At 38.9% G+C, this 19062-nt stretch overlaps 2 protein-coding genes across 10 annotated transcripts in view; one reads left to right on the plus strand and one right to left on the minus strand.

The window, feature by feature from the left end:
- Ac76E (adenylate cyclase type 2 Ac76E) overlaps positions 1 to 3740 on the plus strand; it is a 118272-nt gene extending 114532 nt beyond the window's left edge. For all 9 annotated transcript variants that reach the window (XM_072295947.1, XM_072295950.1, XM_072295949.1 and 6 more), the window contains one exon: positions 306 to 3740. In XM_072295947.1, the coding sequence (XP_072152048.1) occupies positions 306 to 434 (129 nt within the window). In that variant the 3' untranslated portion in view covers positions 435 to 3740. The remainder of the gene's footprint in view (positions 1 to 305) is intronic.
- Positions 3741 to 4547: 807 nt separating this feature from the next.
- LOC109030187 (cytochrome P450 6k1) lies at positions 4548 to 18728 on the minus strand. Its single transcript, XM_019041022.2, has 7 exons — positions 17251 to 18728; positions 13936 to 14135; positions 13072 to 13366; positions 9408 to 9807; positions 7179 to 7397; positions 5609 to 5860; positions 4548 to 4931 (listed from the first exon to the last, which is right to left on the minus strand). The coding sequence occupies exons 2-7, from the start codon at positions 14118 to 14120 to the stop codon at positions 4747 to 4749; spliced, it is 1536 nt and encodes a 511-aa protein (XP_018896567.2). The 5' UTR covers positions 14121 to 14135; positions 17251 to 18728; the 3' UTR covers positions 4548 to 4746.
- Between the last annotated feature and the right edge of the window lie 334 nt (positions 18729 to 19062).

A 19062-nucleotide genomic window follows, 5' to 3' on the forward strand; every position in this document is an offset into this window, starting at 1 on the left:
CGATTCTTGGAGGAGTCAGGTGCTCCGACACGAATCGATCATTTAACAAAGGTTTAAATGGAGGGAATCCGGTGTTGCCAAATTGCTGTATCCGCCTCAGACTATTACTTTTTAAATCTTGAGGTCGGGCGATTTTCTCAACAAAAAATATGCAAAGATGCACTTAAGCCAGAAACTACTGCATATATATTTTATTTTTGCCGAGTCTAGTACTTTCCAAAGCAAACGATTAAATTTTAGTGGAATCAAGTTATCTTCAAATACTATACTCCTCTGATATACTGTTATTACTTCTTTTTTCATAGGTCACCGAGGACACCGCAAAAATTTTGATTGGTGCAGGCTACGACTGTGTGTGTCGAGGCCCGACTTACGTCAAAGGAAAGGGAACTTTAACAACATACTTCGTTAACACACCTTTCTCGGATAAATAACCCTCTCATCAGAGTCATTTTGCACATGAGAGAGTCAAAATGCTGGAAAACACTGGATTAAGAAGGCAAAATCTGCACATGCTAAGTGAAATTTTCCTGATTTGTAAAGCCTCTTATGTTAAAATTGGACAATTCATTACAAACTTAGAAACATCCCTTCAATATTTTCGTCTTCCGTATGGAATCCGTGTGATTTATATTGCCTTTTACTAAAATTTGGACACTTCCCTGAAAACATAACATCTCTGCTTTAGTATCGTTGAAATTTGTGCAAAATCTGTTCTCTTAATCGTGTCTAATGTCTCTTGTCTAATATCTAATGAGGCATTGCTCATCATAATGCAACGGATGGAATCATTGTAAGAAAAGTTCCATATGGTGAATATAGAGATTGGGTATATATATTATAAACGGAGGTAGGTATACTGCACAGTAAATATAGTTTGATGACCTTGAATTGAAGGAAAGTATCTGTTTGTTTCTGTCGATTCCATACTAAAATATCAAATCAACAGAATGACGATTCTGATGTTTCTTATTTTTACTTTGTTTTATTAATCTTCAAAACTTAAATAATTTTGAACTTTGTCAGTTTGATGCAAAAAATGAAATCTACGATTTAAATAACTGTATAAGTTGAGCTGGATTTTATATTTTCTTTTATCCACTCGGTTTACGATTAGCTTTTCAATTCTCGCATAACAATCTAGTGCACAAAAATACCAAGTGACCTTTAAGTGGTGTCAACAGACGTAAGATCGCGTTTTCTGGTAAAGGTCTGAACGATTGTAATGAGAATGAGACAAAAACATTCCATTTATTACTTGTAATAATTAAAGACTAGCTTTCATCAAAATAATTAGTTGATTTTTTGTACAAAGATGTCTTTCGGTATGTTCAAGCAATTGACAATTCAATTGAGTACCGCCTTGAGTCAGGTCGGGGCATACAAGTTTTGTGTAAAATTGGCTAACTACACATCGACTCTTAATGGGAGGTGCATAGGAATCCATTGAATGATAAAACTACGTGGTGATACGTTTGAGTAGATATCGGAACTTTGCGTCAACGTTTGGAGTATCTCGCGTGATTGAAGGCGCGCCAAATCAAAATCACATGACATAGCTGGGAGTATCACGCAGGACACGATGAAACGAAAGCCCGGATAGTCAGAGGACATCGACTCACATGCAACCATGCATAGCACGTATTAGCGCTGAATCCAACAGGTTCAGAAAGCTATTTCAATCATGTTGATTTTTCCAACCAACTTTTATTTAGAGAAAAATTAGCTCGTTGAAGCGTTTCATGTAATAGTTTGAGGAAAATATGTATGCACTGAATGTAGTGAATTTCATTAAAAGAAGACAGTCGATTGTTGCAAAATTGCTTGATTAATGTTTTTTACGTTGAATTATGTAAAGAAAAGTGCTTATTTAGCCCTTTTTGGCACACACATGCGACCTTCTGATTTCTTTCAAACCTCTAAGGAATGATTTGAATCCACATGAGTCTATTGAGAAAATGGCAACAACCTCATGTAATCGCACGTGTCGAAACTGAAATAATTGAGTGTGGGTTATCCGCTGTGAAAATAAATTGATTAAATGAAAGAAGTCTACTAGGGAGCTTAGTCGTCAGTATAGACACTATTAATGGAAGCGCTTGGACAGTGGCGAGGCGTGAACAATCGATTATCGATATTTCCTCATTTGAAGCCATGGTAAAGAATCGATTATGAAGGTGTTCGTTGCAAACACCCTTATCGACCCTTTTCCATGGGCGCAGGAATATTGGGCGACCCCGCCCAAAAACTGACGATTTTAGGCGAGAAACGACGGGTGTTTTGGGCGAGGAGTAAACGACGAAATGAGGGAGGGGAACGGAGATGAAGGGGGGCTACTGGGCGAGGAGCTCTCGCCAACGCGGCAACGTTGCGTTGTCGCCTTATCACCATCAGAAATCAGAATTTAAAAAAATAAATAAGTAGTAAGTAATAAAACTCACCATATGTCTCGAGAGTTGAGCGTAAAAGTGGTAAAGACGTGAGAGTTGATCGTAAAATGTGTAAAAACGGTAAGAACGGTTAAAACGATAAAAAATGTAGCTTCGAAATTTTTTTAAAAACTTCTCGTCAGAAGAATGAAAGACCTTAAATCTTTTTTGCTTGGTGCAAATATCCTATTTTTTTAATGTATTGGAAGCGACTTTCGTGTGTTCGAGGGCCCGCCTCGTAGGTTCTCCATAGCTCGATAGTTTTTTGAAAACGGGCAGCAACCTCTTATCGTGGCACATTTTGTTTTCCACGACGAATGGATGTTATTTTCGTAAAGCTTTCTGCCTGTATTCCGCGGAGAACTCCAATGACGGTGTGTATGTCAGGATGAGGTTGGTAGAATTCCTTGTTGTAGCTGCTGTGGAAAGATTCTGGTCCGTTTGTTGTGCGTGGCACGGCAGAAGGCGGTCGAGCCCATAACTCAGGCGGGAATCTCGCGAAAAGAATATAATTTTCTGAAATGTATCGCGAAAAATTTTCAGTAATGCCCGGAGGCGCTGCGGACATAATATCTATGAAACCGTCTAATATCACCACTTTTTAAATTATTCGACTCCGTCAGTTTGTAATTTTCTACGATTATACATGTTTTTCCGCGAAAAGTTTGAAACTTTGAGGATATGCGTAAATCCATCCTGCACGCTACTGTCCCGTCCGCCGCTCGAAAAGCACTAACCTCTGATAGACAATTGGAACCGTAGGTAACCAGTATGTAAACAAACTGATCGGCTGATCTCCTCATAATCAGATCAACGGACAGCAGGTGATGGTGATAAGGCGACAACGCAACGTTGCCGCGTTGGCGAGAGCTCCTCGCCCAGTAGCCCCCCTTCATCTCAATTCCCCTCCCTCATTTCGTCGTTTACTCCTCGCCCAAAAGCACTCCTACTTTTTACCTGTGTTTTGGGCGACTCGCCCAAGGGGGTTGCGCCCTTTTCCATAGGTTTCAATGGCAGATCATTCGATATATCGCAAAGCACGCCACGCCATTGCGCTTGGACACTATCATTAGGATCATGCATCTTTTGCTAAAAGGTACCTTATACCTATAAACTGCGGGCAGAAAAATCTTGCCAAGGTGCCGGGTCCAGATGTCTAACAATATTTTGGCAAAGCACGCAGAATGGTAGTAAAAATGAAAACTGTGCGTTGTATATTTGTCTAAAATCTTGTGTAAATTATTTGTAAATATGTTATCAAATTGAGTTCCTGTCTAATCAAAATCTTGCAAATAAATCTTTGAACTGTTATTTTGATTGGCTTTTATCTTATTTATTCTCATAATAAAGGACCTACGCCTTGAGCAGCTTCAACCTTAGATTATTAGTTTTACAGTTTACTGTATTTAGAAACTCTAAATGTGCGTTTCGAAATTTTTATTTGGAAACGCACACTTACTCGCGAAAAGCACGTGACAAGATACAAGAGTTGCGGGTCTTATAGCTCTACCATAAATTACAATCTCAATACTTGCTCACTTTATTAATTGAGTAATTTGCTAGAATTTCCGAAATAGATTGGGATTGTTCCAATTGCGAAATTTCGACTGAATAAGAAAAACGAACATGTTTTTCTATTATTCCTCAATCAAATCAATGCATAGATTGGCTTACGTTCATCGGTTTCCATCAATTCTTGTCAATATCAAAAGCTCTTATTTGTGTGTGTCCTGACTCCTGAGAGAGTGTACCATTTCACGACGATACCACTAATCCACTACGCGGGAGCTCGTGTTGCCAACCTAACCTATAAATTGAAGGCGAACTGATATGCGATTCCAACAGATCAAGTTATCTTGTCTACAACAAATTCGCCGACAGAGACCGTGTGACCATTAAATGAGGAATTCTAGTGCATGACTTAGCGCCCTGCCCAATGGCTCAAAAATCAGTTTTGGAAATTTTTTCTTATATGTCTTTGGGAGTTAAGAGCAAATAAATAATGACAAAATTACCGATAAGGTAAGATAGTTAATTTTCATTTGTTTCAGAAATAAAAAAAGGAATAATTTTAAAAGACTTGTAGTTTGCGGGGAAAAATGATAGACATATATGAGATCAAAAATAATACTTATACTGACCCTAGAATAACAATAAATATATAATCCAAGTAAGCTAGATATCACATAAACTAAAATATTGAAATTATACATTGTAGGTTTTAAATATAAACCCTCGGCAGTGGTTGAATGTATGTCATTGGAAAATAATATTACAAAAACAAGAGCGTTCAAAAAGAAGAATTTCACAAAGAAATTCAAATAGAACATTCCTCTGTTTTTATACGAGAGGATACACCAAGCCAGAGTCCTCCCTCTGGTCGCAATAAAAATGATTTACTGTAACGTAGAGGTATCGTTGTTTTGATACATGGGCTGACGTGAAATTTCTCCAAAAATTGAGCAAGACACAGCTTCATCTCCATATACGCAAAACGCATTCCTGAAACACAGCAGAGTCTCTTAAATACTTGTAATATCGTAAAAGTTCCAAACACGAAAATTCGTATTATACGCCTCTTTAACCTGAGAGCGACAATTCAAAAGACCAGCATTTGCAAACATAGACTGTGAAACCCTCGAACCAAGTATCTCGCTAAAATCTCCGCTCCCATTTTATTAATTTTTCTTCAAGGGAACAAAGCAACATCATTACTTGAAGTTTTCACAGAATCCCAGAATTTGTTTCCTACAGAGAAGAAAAAACAATGACGTTTTAAAAAATTGACGTTGAATATAGGTTTTCATTTAGAAAATCATTTAAAAAATACGTATTTTTAATAGCTATATCGGAAAACAATATCCGCCTGCCTTGCTTTCACAGACTCTCTATTTCCTGGAATTTCCATAATATGACCTCATGAGCATATTTATTTCTCTGCTCCCCCAAAAAGTTGCCTTCGTCCCTTCTTCCGTCTGCTTGAGATGATAAGTACCTCCATATGGTTACGTGTGTCAATAGCAATATCTCAGAACGCCTACTCCCAAAAGGAGCAATGCATCGCTTCATTTATTTAAAGTTTCATGGTATATTGTTCACCGCAAATAAAATTCGAGTTAATCTAAATCATTTAAAACGGAAATTATATAACTAGTTTGATCTGCATAAGTATGACTCACCTATGCAAATTCTAGGTCCATCGCCGAATGGGAGAAAAGTGAAATTGGGTCTTTTCCTGGAGTTCTCAGGCGTGAATCTCTCCGGATCGAAGACCCCTGGATTTGGATAGTATTGAGGATCATGGTGGATAGCATAAACAGGAATCATGACATTCGTGCCTTCTTCGATCTCTATTTTGGTCCCGGGGATGTTAGTTGTCCGGGTGCAAATTCGGGACAAGTTCATCACTGGCGGATGTTTCCTTAGAGTTTCTGCGATAAACAGGATGAGTTCAAGAGTAATATATGATATAGGTTTTGGTTCACTACAATGGACCACTAGACAAGGTACGAATTTCAGCATTCTGATACATGTTTCTTAACCGAAACTTCACGTAGAGCACGGTACGCACAACGAAAATTACCGAAATTAACTCCTTACGAAGATATTTAATGATTCTTGATGGGTGAATTGAAACCACCCGCTCATGAAAACTCAATGCTCTACGTGATTCACATCGCGCGCTAAACGTTATCACGACAGTCTCTGCGACATAAAAATATGGCAACCTCAGTCTTGACGCTTTTGCTCAGCTATAGCGATTTGCTTATAGTTTGAACAACACATGGTGGGAAATGAACATTGCTCGATTGAGAAGCTTGCTGAAACCATTGTAGTGCGCGATTTGACTCACGTAGAGCTTTGAGTTTCTTGTGAGCGGGCAGTTCAAATTCCTCGTAACCAATGTGAAAAAAAGGTTAATATCTTTGTTAGGAGTTAGTTTCAGTAATTTTCATTGCGCGAATCGTGTTCTACGTAAAATTTTGGTTAAAAAAGATGTATTAGAAGGCTTAAATTCGTACCCTGTCTAGTGGTCCATTAAGGGTTTAAGTCCATTACTTTGACAAAAGAGAGTCCACTCTGTGTTGCCTATATTAAGTTAATAGTGTCCTTTTTGAGCCCATCCCCTCGTGAAGTCTTCAAATACTTTTTACGACTACACAACCCGAATGGGAGCCTCTTAATGGCCCTTTAAACGTGACTGTCCTTTCGCTATGGACGGTTCTCTACACTAACAATGGGATACATTTTTAGAAAAGCTCTTTCCGCAAAGCTGGGTTGCAGAATCGAAGAAATTTTGATCGAAAAATCAGTCCGAATTTTAATGAAACCCCTTCCTGAGGCATCTGAAAAACACTTTTTGCTAGTTTCACGAGAATAGTTGTATATGATATATTTCACACATCGAAGAGGAAAAATCTTAGATTATATTGATTCTATCTGATAACCCAGATCCTTAAAGGAAAGCTTACGAATCATGCTTGAGAGCTACAACAATGAAAATCAATGTTTCAGGCTTCAATTTTTCATGACAGCTCAAAGTCATTCTTTAAGTTCGATAGAAAGTTGGAGTAGGCTAGTTATGATTAAATGCGTACTTAATTACAGGTGAGCAAATTAGACAAAACACTGTGAAATATTGACAGAAGTTGAGCTAGAAAGAGCCAACATTCATTCTCTAGATATCCAACTTCCTCTCCCAATTTCTCAAATGAAAATCAGTGGAAAACTTGGAAAAAGTCCACCTACCTTCAATGATGTGTTCAACATAAGTCATTTCTTGAGTGCTTTCATAGGATAGCATTCCATACTTTTCTTTCACGTTCCGGACCTCTTGAACAGCCTTTATTTGAATTTCAGGATTGAGTGCCAACTCGTAGAGGCAAAAACTCAATGTTGTCGACGTCGTCTCAAAACCGGCCGCAAAAAACACAAACGCTTGAGCTGCTACAGTTTTCATACTAAATTCTAAAATAATAATGAAAAAAAAATAATCGTAATAAAGATGATGATATATAGGAAAGGGGAAAATATAAATATTTTTCGTCGCAAATCCGTGCACTAACAGCAACAGCACACTCCGGTACTCCGTTCTCAGTTGAACGAATAACTAGATATGGCTGTTGTGGGGTTGTGTGTTCGCTATTTTGAAGGCGTTTTTTATTCCTCTATCGGATATGCCTCATCTCGGTGGAGTATGAAGTTCGCGGCTTCCATGGAAATTTTACTCTGTATGGATTTTATAAAAGCACCTATATGTGTGGGGAGTTACACCTCTTCTGCTTCTCTGGTTCCCCGTATTAGCATGGTCATTGGTCATAGCCTAGACTTTTTCCTTTTTTCCAGAGCCAATGATACATGTCATATTGCAATTCTCAAATTGGGTATTCAAGTTGTTATGTTCACAAAGTACATGAGATGCGCATAGTTATTTGTTTTTTCATGCCTCAAGACGTGACGCCTCATGATAAAAAAAAACCACCCTTAGCGTCATACGAAACGCAAGGTGCTCACTTGGGTATAAGTAATTGAAACGGCTCTTTCATCCTTGATGCCAATCGGCATTTGACGTATGAAAAAAGGGTCATGTTCCTCCCGTGGGACATACACCATTTTGGGTAAAAAATTGTTTCTAACTGATATGCGACGGTCGCAGTTAGACATCTCATAACGGATGCATCGTTTTGCTCGGATTGTCCATGTTCATGTACCTTTGAACAAAGGGTTGCACCCTTGTTGTCAGTTCTCCGATTTTGATTTCCTTTCCACGTATAAAAATATTGCAAATGCTGCAGTATTATCTCCTACATTTCTTCATGATATAATAATTGATGATTCGTGATTAATGATAAATCAAATTTGACCATATTCTCGACGTGATATCTTTTTGCATTCTGTAATTAGAATTTTATTCGTAAACTGAATTTTAATGCAAGACTTTGTCCATAAAGTCCTCCTCCAGAAGAAGGAACGTAACTCCATTCCAAGGTTGCCAAACTGACTCAAACAACTACTTTATTTCACAAAAATGTACCTATGCGATTTTTATTCAACATTTTTCTTTTTTGCATGAAATTTAGAGAAAAATCGGTGAAATTTTCGGTTGGAAATGTTAGATATTCTTCCAATCAATATGCAATTTGCGAGGGGAAATTTGGCAACATTGAAATGGAGTTATGTTCTTTTGAGAGGGAAACGACGAATTAGGTCATTAATTGTGTTTATTCCAAAATGTAGTCAAAACGACCTTATCTTAATCTCAGCCAGAGACAAGAGACCCTCCACTGGTATCTTGACAACGGTGAAAACTTTTACTTTTGGGACTTCAACATTCAACTGTTGATTTACCTACCAGGTAGATGGTTAACAACGTGATTGGAGTTTCGTTTCGCAAACCAAACAAAGTTTTGGGGAACTCCTTTGGTTCATGACGTCACCCGAAGCTCATCATCCACCCACACTGGATAAAAAAATACATTGGATCTAGAGTCCAGACTCTTGCATTGGCGGATCCAGCAAATTGACAAAATAGTATTTTCTCCATTTAAACCTATGGAAATGTACCGATTCTTGGAGGGGCCAGGTGCTCCGGAAAGAATCGATTATTTAGCATAGGTTTAAGTAAAGAGATTTCAGTGTTGCCAAATTGCTGGATCCGCCTCTGGACTCTTGAAAATATTGACAAGAAAAAGTACTCTTGATTCAATCGGATTTTTGCTTGAATCAAAACGAAATCCGCTTAAATTAAAAGGCTTGGTTCTTGATTTAAGCTAGATTCTGATTGAATCAAGAGTAATTTTTCTTGTCGATGTTTTTAGGAGTCTGGACTCCAGATCCAATGTGTTTTTGTCCAGTGCAGCAGGTAAGATGACTGTTGCTCCCTTATTATTGTCCATAAGGAAGTGTTGAATCCCCGAAAGTAAAAGCTTCCACCTGTCGCCAAGAGGCCAGTGGAGGGTCTCTGGTCTATGATCTCACCGAACGCTGTGGAGCTCTTGTTTTCGGTTTGGAGTCTTTCCTCTTCCTCCTTCAACTTCAACAGGAGATGCATGAAGTCGTTCCTCTGGATATTGTTATTCTTGCGCATCTCCATCGTGTCCTTGGTGAGGTCCTCGAAGAAGTTGTTGACGTTCTTCGGGAAGCTGCGGAGGTCGAGGTAGTTGTAAACGTCGGGGAAGAACTGGCGCACGACCATGGAGACGGCGTACTTCATCGAGGGGGAGAAGACCTTCCTGCCCATGGCACGGAATGGAGCATCCTCTGCGGCGAAGGACTCGAACTCCAGACCGAACGCCACCGAGCCGATAACGTCCGTCGAATATTTCGCCGTCAGCTCTCGGATTTCAAGGCGGCTGCCTTGTTCCGTTTCAAGCAAGTGCTGAAAAATGGTGAAGTGAGTTCATTTTTCAAAAGCGGACTGGCTCTACATTAATAGATCGTATTCGGTTATAGGACATTTCGTCAACGATTTTTTGTCCGCGCACCTGATTTTTCCGGTGATTTACGTCCACGCGTTTTTTCGGCTCGGGAGTTTTGGTCCACGTGCCAGTTGAGACCCACAGTTAATTGGCCCACATGTAAATACAAACGAAAACTGCTCACGACGTTTTTGGATGAAAATGTATAATGTCTTGGAAGGATGAGGGTTTGCTTGTTTTTTTGTATTGTCTGTTCGGTCCAACGTAGAATAATATGGATTCCATTTTGCAATAAGGAACCACTATCTCTTGCTCCTCCGTAAAAGCACATTTCTGCCTAAGGAAACTAATGGCATATATGCTGTTTCTAAAAGTAGCCAGAAATAGTGGTTCCTTATTGCAAAATGCAATCCATATATAGTTGAGAGTTTTGGTAAAAATGGGAGAGCGTCAATTCCATGAGACACAATTCACTAAAACTCTCTACATCTCTTTGGTGTAACAGGACTTAATTATCTTTCAAGAACTTCCTACCTTGTTATACTTGAACCAGATAAACCTCTATATTTGCCTCAGCTAAAGTCTCTTAGATTTTTTCTGTGTACGATAAGTATCTTGATTTATTTTGCGAGGAAAGATCTGTACTTTTAAAGGATGTCTGTCATTCTTAATACGTTCAATTTTGTATAAAACTGTGCAAAACCTCTGTTGTGAAATAGTTGCTTCAGGCGCCGCCGCACGGCGGGCGGGCGGCTAGCGCGGAACACGCATTGACGCCTACAAACCTAAGTGGATACTTCAAGCATTGTGCAATGCGTGGAGTATCCACTTAGGTTTGTAGGCACCAGTGAGCCTCTCGCGCTGGCAGCACGCCGCTCCGCTCTGTTAGGCTTTAATATTTATACTCGCATTGTCAGCGTTTTTTAACTCATGATTTTGAAATGTTTGCACACTTTGCATTGATGATTCTCATTTAAATTGATGGGGAAAAATATGTATCAATTTATCAAAAGGAGAATAATAATATAATGTATGTTTTTTAAATATTGGTGGTTCCGTGTCTTTAATGATTTCCAAAGCACTTTAATTTTTCTTTTACATTTTGTGCTTTTATTGTGCTGCAGCGAGGTGTACGCGCAACCAAACGCTCAAAATTTGACGTATTTGACTCTAAAAAATCGATGTGCAAATAGGTTAAAACTAAAGATTGCGTGCCTCTTGGTTTTTTTTCCTCATTTTTGCAGTTTCTGTCGGCACAACTGCGGCTCATTGGATTAATGTCGCTTGGAAAAGGTTTTACAAATATTAAGGTTTATGCCACGTATTAAAAATATAAATGTTTTCAAAGGAAGTAATAATTTCGTAAAAAAATAAAAAATAAAAAAAAAAAACAAAAAAGTACCTATACATATATAAGGTATATTGTACATCGAATATTTTAAGGATAGAAATAAAACCAAATATTCACCAATGACAATTTAAAAAGATGATTCAAAAGGAGAAAGTAATAACATTTCATTTAGAAAATGAGCAACCATAAAAACACCTCTTTCTCTCTCAATATCTCATTTCCATATCGTCAATATAATTTTACATACCGACTAAAATATAACGCTTGGACCAAGTCACCGTTGCTTATTTTACATGTGGGCGTAAACTACTAGACGAAAAATCGTTGACAAAATGTCCTGAAACCATCCGTTCAATTTTTACAACGTCAATTTAGAAATGATGAGCGCTACCGATCCTATGTTTTTTTAAATATTGGTGGTTCCGTGTCAAATTTAGTGATTTTCAAGTCACTTCAATTTTTTCTTTTACATGGTGTGCTTTTATTGTGCTGCAGCGAGGTGTAGGCGCAACCAAACGCTCAAAATTTGACGTATTTGACTCTAAAAGATCGATGCACAAATGGGTTAAAACTAAAGATTGCGCGCTTCTTGGTTTTTTTCCCTCTTTTATTCATTTTTGCAGTTTCTGTCGGCACAACTGCGGCTCATTGAGATTAATGTCCCTTAGAAAAGGTTTTACAAATATTTGCCACGTTTTAAACATATAAATATTTTCAAAATGAAGTAATAATTTCGTAAAGAAAAAATGAAAAAAATAAACAAAAAAGTACCTGTACATATATAAGGTATATTGTACATCGAATATTTTAAGGATAGAAATAAAACCAAATATTCACCAATGACAATTTAAGAAGATGATTCAAAAGGAGAAAGTAACAACATTTCATTTAGAAAATGAGCAACCATGAAAACACCTCTTTCTCTCTCAATATCTCATTTCCATATTGTCAATATAATTTTACATACCGGCTAAAATATGTTGTTTATTTTACGTGTGGGCGTAAACTACTGGACAAAAAAGGTGCGCGGACAAAAAATCGTTGACAAAATGTCCTGAAACCTCGTATTCGATACATTAAGATGATTCGATGGACACTAAATTTTTCGTCAGAACGACATTCGATACATCGCATACATTGGTTCCATTTTTTCAGGTACTCGTCATTTCCCTCGAATTTTGAGATCGCAATTCTGTTGTCAGGAGACTAAAGAATTGGCCTACTAATTTTGACAAACAAATTCAACATAATATAGGCATGGATTTTTGGAGAGAAAACATAGCACTCGAGTGCAGTTTTGATATCAGGATCGAATGTGATATTTTTCCAAATGTTTTCAATGTACCTCTACGCTCTGCAGTATACGTAGATTTACGGCGGCGGCTATGAGCTGTCATAAATGGACCTTGTTTAGCAGAATGAAACCAAGCCACATCAGCCATTGCCAAATTTAACTGGACAATTTCATTTTTCACGAGAGAAAGTTTGTGCGGTTTGCGGAAGTTGTTGCGGAATTCGCTCCGTATACTACGCAGAAAACTCACTGAGATTTGCACACAAATCATGACAGTTCTCATTAAAAAAAATAAATTGCCCGGTTAAATTTGGCAACAGCGGATGTGTCTTGGTTCCTTTCTGCTTTACGCGGTCCAAATCTACGCTGATAGAGACCACAGACAGGCCAAAAAAACCAACCTACGAAGAAAAGAAGAACTGACAACAGTCGGCAACGTCCAGAGCATTTTATCACCGTTGCCCACCCTCCCCTTTGCAAAAGTGATATTGATTCATTTTACGTGATTTCATGGATGGGTCCACTATAGATTTGGTTCCTTGCTGAAAAACTGAGTCATATCAATGGTGGAGTATCTACCGAAACGTAATCCGAGAGTGTCTCGCCGCACTTGACGAGTAAGTCGGTCATGAGCCGGAGTTTGCCGGTCGTGAAGGCCGGAGACAGCTTTTGCCGGAGATGGCGCCACCGGTCGCCGGTGAGGTTGACCAAGTGAGCTGTGATGGGTTCCCGGCTCTCGTCGAAGGGATGCCCGCGGTCCATAAAATCCTGAAAGTGCTTCACCAGAACATCTCTGATCATCTCCGGGCTCCGAACCAGCATTGTTGGTTTTCGAATCATCCACATCCCCACGAAGGGCTCATCAGGAAATTGACTGAAAATATGAATTCAAACAAGCTTCATTAGGACAATAAACCCTTAAAATGTCCTTATTTCATTTAGACCCTCATCAGAATTTAGGTGGAACACTCTAGTTTAAGTAGTAGTAGTTGTTGTTGTTTAACCCCGTGTTCCTTAACTTCGTGCGCCGTAAAACAACCGAGAAAAAAGCGTACTACGATACCGATTTTCAAGTGTGCGCGCAACCTGCGTACTCCCCGCTTATTTGAAAATTGGCGCGTCAATTTTGTCGAGCGCGCCACTGGAATTGGCGGGAACCAATGGGAGTGCGAGTTTTGTTTTATTTACATTTTACGTTATTTTGATAACAAAATGTAAACAAATGTGTTTCTTCATATTCTCTTGCTCGTGACTGTTGTGTTGTAGGTAAGTCCTTTGAATATTTAAAGTTGCTCGAGAATCTTGATATCGGGGGGGGGGGGGGGGATTTCTGTGGACTTCATTTTAAAAAACCGCCTAAAGCATTACGGGTACGTTCTTTTACGTCGATTGACATATTTTGTATAGATATGTTCGATTAGTAGATAGATTTGAGAAACTTACTTGTAGATGCTTTGGAGACATTGTCCGGATGTCCTTTGGAAGGTGATGACAGGTTTGATGTTGCCGAAGAAGGGGATGGGGCGGGCGTAGATTACACCGCGGTGTTTCCAGTAATTGAACGTCGAGGTCGAGTATGCATATAATGCCAAGCATATCCCTATGCACAGCAAAACAACCCCAAACATTGCCAATTATCCAGTCTGTCAATCATATCATAACGTTTTTCAGTATAGCCGAAAACTCAGAGACCAACAACATGGCCGGCATGATGAAAGGAAGCAAGAGATCTCAAGATGCATTGGATGCAAGATCTGTAGATATAAAATTCTCCCTACATTTGTATTTTATTTTTTTTGTGTTCACAATTTTTGATGATGAGGTCATTTCGAGGTAGAAAAGAAGTGGGAGGGAGGGGTCATAATCATGCAAACTGGACTTAATAATTATGGATTCTAGGTAGATTTCCAATATTTATTAGACAAAAAATCGTTTAATTTAGTAAGAATCCGTTTCTCCTTTCGGCCGAGGGGGGAGGGAGGGAGGGAGGGAGGTCTACCGGGTGTTCAGCAAGGAATTTTTTCGGACTGTTCTCCCAATGGATTTTTGCAGTAAAAAAACCATCGAGTTAATATTTTAGAATAGTCTTTAGCGATTAAAAGCTTAATTTTTTTAATAGTTGATGTCATCGGCGACATTATCGTGGGCGTCTTCGGTTGAGCCATCGATTAAGTCATCGCTAGTTTCAGGTTATTTCACCTGAGCGTTTTGGAGGTTTTAAGAAACAAAATTTTAAGCATTGAAACTAAGGAAATTCTCAAATGTGTGGTCCTACCGGGTAAATGGTCGAACCAAACCCATCATATATTCCTGATTTTCTGATTTTTGCTTCTCTCTATAACTCGGTGAAAAGGTACAGTGCGATCAGTGAGCTCTTCGAGTGATAAATTGAGTAGACTATAAATTATATTAATTATGACTTTCACTTTTCTGTAGAATTTTTGTTACAGCTCATTAAATTTCGTATTCCGACACTAAACTATTTAGCTTATTTGGGTATCTCTTTAAGTGCATTTAGGTATCTATAATACCTTTAATCATTAAAAATAATCATTTTCAAATTCAATGTAAAAACGTACATATAGGTAATCAACGAATAAGTTATTTTTAAATACCTCCGCTTAGTAAAAGTTCTAATTTAAAGATTTACTTTTCATTTTATTCAATCACAGAGTTATCAATGTATTTTGGTTTTAAGATTAGACCCTCTTTGACTGGTTCTCGGTCCAACTCCTTGAGGTGCTTCGCGCCGCAGGCGTAATGCGTTACGCGTTGCTCTTATAATTTTATACTTTTTTGCTACATATTTCAGATTTTTCTCTTAAATTTTGTTTATGCTTTTTATATTACATGGTTCAGTATTTAATTTTTCTTGGTTCTATTTATGTTACCTTTTAGTTTAAGATCAATTAATACTATGAAACCTGAACATATAGTTAATTTGTGCCTCGGTTTATCTTTACCCTATCACAGGGAGGTGGGCATTGGCGCCCCAAATATAAAAAATTACGATAAAATGCAATTTCAGCGCACATAGTTGCAATAAAATTATAATTTCATCGCACATAGTTGCAATAAAATTGCAATTTTATCGCTGGCGAAGAATACCAATATTATCAAAAAAATCAAAATGAATTGAGAAAAAATTTCAATTTTATTGAACGCGATTTTATAGAGATAGAAATTGCGACAAGATCGAAAGTAATCGCTCGGATGTTGATGATCCTGGCGATTTTGTCGCCAAAAAATCATACAAAAATCACATGTTCATTTCAAAATATCTCGAGTTGTCCGTTGATAAATGCAACTTAAAATTATGAAAAGCGACATTTGAACATTTTTAGGGATTGTCCTACACGTAGCCCACTCACTTTACGAGAAAGCGGTTAAAACCGGGCTTTCTAACGAGTTCAGAACGTGGACTTGGAAACATTAAGCTGCTGATATCCAGCGTGATAGAGCTCAGTGTTGCTACAACTACCGCTCTACAGCTCCGGCTGTTTCTACAGCGCGCACGAACTCAAAAGCACGTTGAACGGCGGTGGCGGCATTTGAAGTATCAGGAAAGCAGAATCGCGCGCGACCGAGGCAAAACCTGTCTCGTGCCTTTTCAACCGTTCGCTCCACGTACTCCAGCAGCACCGTTATCAAATGCCCTCCGCAAAGGCTGCACGAAATTCGGCGCTCATTCTCGATCGGTGCAAAGGACATTCCCCTCGTGCCTCGTCGCGGCAAGCTGTCAACTGTAGTGGAGCGCTTTCTCATAAAATGAGTGAGCTACGTGTAGGATAATCCCTAAAAGTGTTCAAATGTCGCTTTCTGTAATTGTAAGTAATATTTGCACCGCATTTAGCAAAACGGAACCAACGTGAATGCAGTGTTTTCAAAATCGTGCAAATTCTTTTTTTCCTTTAAAAAATACTGAATACATGTACAGTAATAAAATTAACACAATTATTTCCCTTCAAAATTACTAATTTTTTGGTGGGATGTAAAAACTATTTGCTATTTTGGAAGATTTTTTAGATGATTATGAAGAATCAACATTTTAACACCACTGTAATCGCGCTGGTTCCGTTTTGCTAAATACGATCCACTTATGAACGGACAAATCGCGATATTTTGAAATTAACGCACGATTTTTACGGTTACGGTGTGAACGGTGCCAATTCTAAAAGTTTAGCTTATTAGCGTGATTTTGGGAGGACCGCTCTTATCAAAATTTTATAAATGAGTACATATTTGGGTATTGCACGGAGGGAATTCTGACCGTGTTGATGATCTGGGCAGGCTCAAGTTTTTGGAACAGGTCCAAAGTATTGCGACGCGAAAATAACTGGTTGAAGTTTTTAAAAAAATGAAGACTCTTGGAGCACCATGCTGAAAGTTCTAAAGTTGAAAAAGGAGACGACAACAGACCTAAGCTCTGTCTTCTGATGGTGCGTTGAAGGGTTTCTGGGGTAAATCTTTGCGCCCGACCTATCTTGAGTGGTGCCCTAGTACATTCAGCTTGGATTTTCAGGGGTTTGTTGGTTTAAAAATTATATTATTAGCTCTCTTAAATAACACAAGAACGATGTGTTGTTCCTCTTTCCAGATCACATCACATTTAACTTTTAACTAAAAAAAATTTTAGGTTAACTAAAAATTTTTTTATTTTCCGGGAAAATCATGCAATTTTTTTCCTCCAAAAGATTTGTCAGAGAAATTGCCCGAAGAACGCCTTGAAAGCATGCTACTCAAAAATTTATAGTTTACCTGGAGTTAAAAGGTTCTAATCGGGATGACACTTCGGAACAGCGGCACGCGATGCAAAGATGTCACTTTAAGGTAAAGAGGTCCACTTGCATCCAGCGATTGAAAGACAAACGTGAATGTCTGACGGGGTTTTCTTACAAGAAGGATGGTATAAAACCCGACGTTTACTGAAAACTGGGGAATTCTCAAAATGGAGTTCTTCGGGAGATCATGATCTGATGGTTGCGTCAACACAACTGCATGCCATGCGTTTACCCGCAGAGATCTACACGGCGCGCTGAGACGCTGACCAGACGCTAACCTTCAACTGAAATGGAGTTTAAGGTTCCAGCAGGGAGATCAGAGACTTTTTCCCCATCGTTGCAGCTATATCGCTGCCGTGATAGCGAAGAGAGCAGTAAGTCCATGCTGGGATGAACCTCGAGACGCATAAAAGCATGTGCTTATCAAGGCTCATACAGAAATCCACTTACTGGCAGTAAGTTACTACTCTCTTCGCTATCACGGCAGATCAGCCAGCTAAACCCAGACGATACGGCTTTTCGCGCAGCCGTGCCTCACGATCAGTGGCGTGGCGTGAATTGCGATATATCGATTGTTATGCCATTCAAACCTATGGAAAAGGATCGATAAACAGGGTGTTCCCAGCGAACACCTTAATAATCGATTCTTTACCATAGGTTTAAATGACATAACAATCGATACATCGCAATTTACGCCACGCCACTGCTCACGATCGCCTTTCGTCATAGGCACCTGAGGAAAGTGAGTAATCGCCCAGCGGACTTTTTACACTGAGAAAAAGTTCGCCCAACCTTCAGTGTACCATATCGAACCGTGTTCGGTTCGTTCCAGTAAAATTTCGGTTCGTCGGATCGAACTTGCGGTTCGTATGACCAAACTCTACGATTGCACCGAACTGATAAAATAAGAATAATGCACAAAAATGACCCAAATAATTCAACTTAAAAAACACAAGAAAATGGGCATTTAGGCTGAGGCCTTGTCTCCACGGGCCTTTTCACGAGATTTGTCCCAGGGAAAAATCCCACTTACGAATTTGGGAAAAATATTGAGTTAATCAATTTTTTTCCCAGTACCAAGTATGGTCCTTTTACTCCTTGGACCCACTGAGAGAGGAAGAAGAAGTGTAAACGAATTGTGCTATATTTTGTTGAATACTCCAATGTTCATGTTTGTTTAGTTAGATTAATGTGTCTAATTGTCGATTGAGTGCAATTATTATTTTAATCCCGGTTAAATACTCGACTTTATCTAATTTATCTTCCCCCGCAAACTAGTCACAGGGCCGTATGAGCCTCGTCCCGTGGAGACGGTAACTGGGAAAAATCCCAGGAGTTTCATTCCTGCGATTCGAACTTGGGACAAATCCTATGAAAACGGCCCGTGGAGACAAGGCCTAAAAAACAATAAACACAAAGCCTGGAACGTTTCTGGGTTGCTTCAGGCCCTCCTCGATCAGGAAACATACACGTGTATGTAAAATTTTTCATCAATTGGGGGGTCTGAGGGTTTTAATTTTTACAATTTTCTATATTTTTGTTTCCTGGTCGAAGAGGGGGTTGAAACCACCCTCAAACATCCCAGACTTATGTGTTTGTTATTCTTGGTGAGTTTGCTTCTCGAAAAAAATCGAGGAGCTATCGAAAAGCGTAATTTAATTACCGCGCAATTCGGCACTAATTCTCAGAACGCGCACCTCATCCCAGCTCCTATGAATCAGTAGAGTGCTTAAAAAGTCAGTATGGAGTGATCGGACGAACAAAAGATCAAATCATCTGAAGTTACCTG

Source organism: Bemisia tabaci, chromosome 2 (genome assembly GCF_918797505.1).
Source record: "Bemisia tabaci chromosome 2, PGI_BMITA_v3".
Classification (NCBI taxonomy): domain Eukaryota; kingdom Metazoa; phylum Arthropoda; class Insecta; order Hemiptera; family Aleyrodidae; genus Bemisia; species Bemisia tabaci.

Bases quoted from the DNA above. Each gene is read 5' to 3' on its own strand.
- LOC109030187 (XM_019041022.2), bottom strand. From the start codon at position 14,120: ATGTTTGGGGTTGTTTTGCTGTGCATAGGGATATGCTTGGCATTATAT. The intron at 13,367-13,935 runs GTAAGTTTCTCA...TCATATTTTCAG, and splicing joins TGTCTCCAAAGCATCTACAA to TCAATTTCCTGATGAGCCCT. The intron at 7,398-9,407 runs GTGAGATCATAG...TTATTATTTTAG, and splicing joins CAAGAGCTCCACAGCGTTCG to AATTTAGTATGAAAACTGTA.